We start from the raw sequence: 5,641 nt of genomic DNA on the forward strand, positions 1-5,641 counted from the left end.
TAATATAAATTTTATTTTAAATTTATTTATTAACTTTTTATTCAAAAGTATATACACACAACTGGAATGAAAAGAAAAAAAAAAAAAAAAGGGAAAAAAATTTAATTGTCTTATCTTAACATTCTTGGAATTGCATAAAAAATGGGGATGATTTATCTTCTTTTTTTTTGATATGTTCCTGAAACTATTTGGGTTTATTTTTTTATGTCCTATAGAAAAATAATTATATTATAAAATGAGATAAATAAAGTATAGCAATTTAAGGATTTCATAAAAATTTGTGAAAGTGTTATTATGGTATATAATTAAGTCTTAAAAGGAATATTTTAAATAGGACATAACATATATATATTTATATATATATATATGAATAATCATTATATATTTCATATAAAATGTAAGTACATTTTGGATTAATTATAAATATATATGTATATATTTATTTATTATTTTTATTTTTTAAATTTATTAATTTTGTTCTTGTAGGAACTAGTATTTATTCTTAACATTTTATTTTACTTTTATATATATATATATATATATATATATATATATATATATATATATTTTCCTTCTCATCATAAGCACTGGCATAATATTATAAGAAATGCATCATTTATTGTTTATAATATGGTACATCATTTTAAATTATTATGTAAGTGGACAAGAATCTGCTACCAATTTTTATAAATTCATCGATTCATTTGCTTCATCTACTTACATATCTGAAGAGTCCGGAAGCTCGGCTTATGATGCTAAACGAGCTATTCAAAATAACCCGAATTACTGGTGTAGTTCGGGAAACCACTCAAATGATGAAGAAATAACATGGACGGGATATTTAAATACTAAAGGTTTTATTAAAGGGGTAAAAGTATCTTGGACTTATAGCCCCGAATTTGTTAAAATATCTGTTTCTTCGGATGGGGAAAAATATCGTACTATTATTCCATATAAAAAGATATCTTCAAATGAAGCTTCATTTGATGAAATATATTTTTTTAAAAGATTAGAAGAAGCCATGTCAATAAAAATTGGTTTAAAGAATGCGACGCACAAATATTTTGGTATAAGAGAAGTGAAACTAATAGGTGGTGGGAATCCCTACTTTTTATTATTATCAGGTATTAGTAGTGAAGAGGAGATGTGTTTACAAGTTGAAGAAGGTTTAATTAATAATGATAATACATCAATAATTTTAGATTCTTGTACAAATGCTTTAGCTAGCGGTGATGGAAGAGAATTGTGGAAAACTAATTCAAATAATCAAATTATTAGTGCTTTTAGCGATCCTCCAAAATGTTTATCTGTTGTTAATTTAGATGATTTAGAAAATAATAAAATTGTTTTATATGATTGTTTAAGAGCTTTAGAAGATGGAGATGGGAAATCTAATTGGATTTTTGAATCTAATTCTCAAATAAGACTACAAAAAAGTGGAGATGCGTTTTGTATTTCTCAAAAGAATATATATGGAAATATTCCTGGTATTCATGATATTCTCCTCAATTTAGATGTCTCTATTTATTCTAATTCTACTTTAGATGATGATCATAATCCAGATAATACGATTGATGGGAATTTGAACAGCTATTGGGCATCTGCTACATTCACTGATAATTATGATCATTTGGTATATTTAATTCTAGATTTAAACAAAATAACAGATTTATCTAGAATCAAAATATATTGGGAATATCCACCATTGCATTATAATATATCTGTAAGTACTGATAATCAGAATTTCACGGTTGTTTCGGAAAATTTAGCTAACCCAAGTTATGTAACTGTCGATTCATTAAGAAATATGGAAACAAGATATATCAAAATATCCATGATAAAAACTCATCCTAAACATGGAGAATTAGGTGACAACTTTTTATATGGAATACGATCTATTGAAGTTCAAGCAAACAACTTAGAAACTGTTATAAATCATTGTAGAGATGCAGCTAATTCAGATGATGCAAGAGATAAATATTTTGTAGAATATATTACGGAATTTGATAAAGATTTAACTAATAAATTAATTAATCTTGAAGATGATGTAACAAAAAATGTTAGTTCTATTAGTGATAATTTGTCAAAATTAGAAGAATTATTACCTAATATTGAGACATGTTTGGAGGAAAAAAAAACATATGATGAAGAATTAAAAGAATCGAAAGAAAAAGCAAATGATTTAAATAATAAATTATCCTTATTAACATCTGTTAATGTTAATACATTAGATAGTGATATATTAAAATTAGGAATTCTTCCTGGAGATTCATATAACTTCCCAGCTAACGATTGTGCTGTTATTAAGAATGTTCAAGAAAATCCATTGTCTGGATTTTATTGGATAAAACCAAAATGTTCCCCAGAACCTTTAAGAGTATATTGTGATATGGATTCAAGTACATCTATTTATATTTGGAATGGAAATCCCCCTAAATCACCTGACCATTTAATAACAAATATGATAAATTCAGTTAATGACATAAGACAACATTGTGCTGAAGTAGGATTACAGCCATTAATTTTAAGATCTAAAAATCAATTAAATAGTTTGATTATATCTTTAAAAAAAATAGGTTATTCATTAAATGGAAAGGTTAATATTCCATTAGCTTATGATTATTCTTGTGATCATGGAAGTTGTAGTGGTAGGTTCCATGATTTATTAAATGGAAATATTGACATAAGTACATTAATATATTTGAAAGCATCTGAATCACCAGATAGTACAAAAGTTCGACAAACTGCAGGAATATCATATGATGATGGATCTTTTAAATTTTTTAATTTAGAAACATCAGATATATCTGCCATTGTATGTTCTACCAATTCGACAGAGAATGATTCTGCATTACAATATTTGAGCATTAATTGTGAAACGACCGGTATGGAAGAATCATTTCATTCAATTGTTAATACAAATATAGTTGTGTTATGTCCATTAGGTTGTGATGATGAAAAATATCATGATGCTTCAATATATGGAAGCAGAGGTACATATTCAGATAATAGTTCTATATGTAGGGCTGCCATACATTCTGATATTATAGATAATAAGGGAGGTTTAGTTAATGTAACTATTGAATCTGGTATGGACCATTATGTTGGGTCTATAAATAATAATATAGAATCTATTTCATTGAATAAAAATGAAAAAGGTTTATTAGATATAATACCTGAAGAGAAAGAAGGAACAAATAATAAGATTAGAGAAGAAAGTAGTATTTTTCATCATAAAACAATTAGAGTCAGTAGTTTAATAGAAGATTGTCCATTAGATTTATTTTTGTTTAATCAAACATCCTTTTTAGAAAAAGGAAATAATATAAGAAATAATAAAGGTACTGAATTGAAATATAATGAAGATGAAAATATGACTGTTAAAAATTTTCATGAATTAATTTCTAATTTAATGGAAAACATTGATGCTATTCATGGTGTTGATCCTTCTGTAATTTCGATAGTTCAAGAAGAAACTATACGTATAATTGAAAAGACAAAAAAAGAATTAAAACCAGCTGATATGTTATCAAAAAAACAGATTGAAGATGCTATGAATTTATATAATTTAACTGAGAATTTGGCTGTATATTTATATGACTTATCTTCAAAATATATACAAGATTTAGAGAAGCTAAAAAACATTTTGGAAGAGTTAAAAGGAGCACAAAAAGTGGCTCATAATTTTGGCACATTCAAATTGAATTATGAAACCATGAATTTTTCAACTCATTTTTCTTTATTTGACTCTAATTTAATAAAAAACAAGCAAAGTGTTTGGGGATATTCAGATACTAATGTATTGGGACATGAAAATAGTATTGGTCAAATGAATAGTGTATCAAGTCAAGAAATAGGGGAAGGGTATTATGCAAAATTGAAAGGCTTAAATTTTTATGACTTTGATTTTAATATAAGTGTTTTAAGTAGGGGAACCGGTTGTTTAGGAGTTGTTTTTCGAGCTAAAGATGATTTTAATTTTTATTTATTTGACATATGTGATAAAGATGGTACGAAGAGATTATCAAAGGTCGAAAATGGACAAGTACATATATTAAAAGTGGTATATTCTGATGTAACGATAAATAACCAATGGAATAAATACAAAATAATAACAAAGCATGCAAATATAGATATATATGAAGTAGATAATGATAATAATATGATTAAAATATTAAGTTCATTAGATGAAAGATTTTTATCTGGTACTGTTGGTTTATATTCACAAATATATGGTTTAGGAACATTTTTTGATGATTTAGAGGTGATTGCTCTTCCTTGCACACAATTATCTGAATTGAATAGTTTGAATAAAAATGTAAAATCAAATTGTCCTTATTATAAAGAAAATTATTTAAATAATTTAATGTCGTATGATATTATATATAATCCTAATAATTATTTTGACTGGAGTGTTGAAAGGGAAAATGAGCAGAATTATTTATTATGCTCTAAAAATGAAGAAGAGGTTAAAAATGCGAAGGATGAAAAAGATATATATACTATAGTTTTATTAAAATTAAGAGAATGTACAGATGGTACATTTAATTTTGATATACAAGTTTCTAATGATGAAACTGGTAATATATCTAAGAAATTGTCTTATATATATATACTTTTTCATTATAAAGATGAAAACAATTTTAATGCTCTTGAAATGAAAGATGGGAAATTAGTATTTTTGACAAATAAAAATGGGAAATTACTCATACTTTCAGAAACAAATGAAGAAGAAAATGATAATAATAAAAATAGCGAAAAAAGTTTTACATTTGTGCAGAATGAATGGATACATGTCAATTTACATTTTGATAAATCTACATTTAAAGTTATAATAGGAACTAATAATAATGAAGATAAATTTGTTTTATCTGCAAAAAGTATGAATGATGTTCCTTTGGGAAAGGTTGGGTTTTTAGTTCATAATTTTCATGAAGTCAAATTTGATTCAATATTATTAACTTCCCCTTATGTAACAAAAGTAGATGACAATTTTCTTCAAGTAAAATCTAAAACTTGGGCAAATTGTGAAGATTCTATACATGTATTACATAGAAGATCTTCATGTGAAACTGAAATATATCCAAATGAAACAAAAGAGAAACATATTGAATGTATAAAAAATTTTTGTAAAGAATGTTGTTTATATCATACACAATTATTAGATAGTAATGAAAAAAAGAAATGTGAAAAACATTGTAAGCAAAATGACAATTTAGCAGCAAAAATGCAAACTCTCTTTGAAAAATTTTTAAACAAATGTGTTTCATTAAATGAAAATGAAGATTATGAAACTTGTGATAAAAATGATAACAAGTGTAAGAATAAAGTTTGTGTACTTTGTTGTAAGAAACATGACCCAATAACGTCCAAAGAATTAAAGGTTTTACCTATGAACCAATTTAAGAAGATACAAGACAACGAAATAATAGAATGTCAATTACAGTGTAATATGATTCATTCTATATAAAATATTACCATGTGAAAATTTTACTGCAACATGAATAAATACAATAACATATAAGTTTATGAAGAAATTTTATATAAATTTGTGATAAACGTTTATTATTAAAGAAGAAAAATGTGTAAAATATAAAAAGTGGATTTCTTTTAATATGATTTTTTTTATTATATTATAAAT

The 5,641-nt window shown here is 25.0% G+C and overlaps 1 protein-coding gene across 1 annotated transcript; it reads left to right on the forward strand.

Moving 5' to 3' along the window:
• Nucleotides 1-607: 607 nt before the first annotated feature.
• PRSY57_1474600 (LCCL domain-containing protein) lies at nt 608-5,470 on the forward strand (the record flags this gene model as incomplete). Its single annotated transcript, XM_012910342.2, has 1 exon — nt 608-5,470. One exon carries the CDS (start codon nt 608-610, stop codon nt 5,468-5,470), a length of 4,863 nt encoding a protein of 1,620 aa, XP_012765796.2.
• Between the last annotated feature and the right edge of the window lie 171 nt (nt 5,471-5,641).

Source organism: Plasmodium reichenowi, chromosome 14 (assembly GCF_001601855.1).
Source record: "Plasmodium reichenowi strain SY57 chromosome 14, whole genome shotgun sequence".
NCBI classification, from domain to species: domain Eukaryota; phylum Apicomplexa; class Aconoidasida; order Haemosporida; family Plasmodiidae; genus Plasmodium; species Plasmodium reichenowi.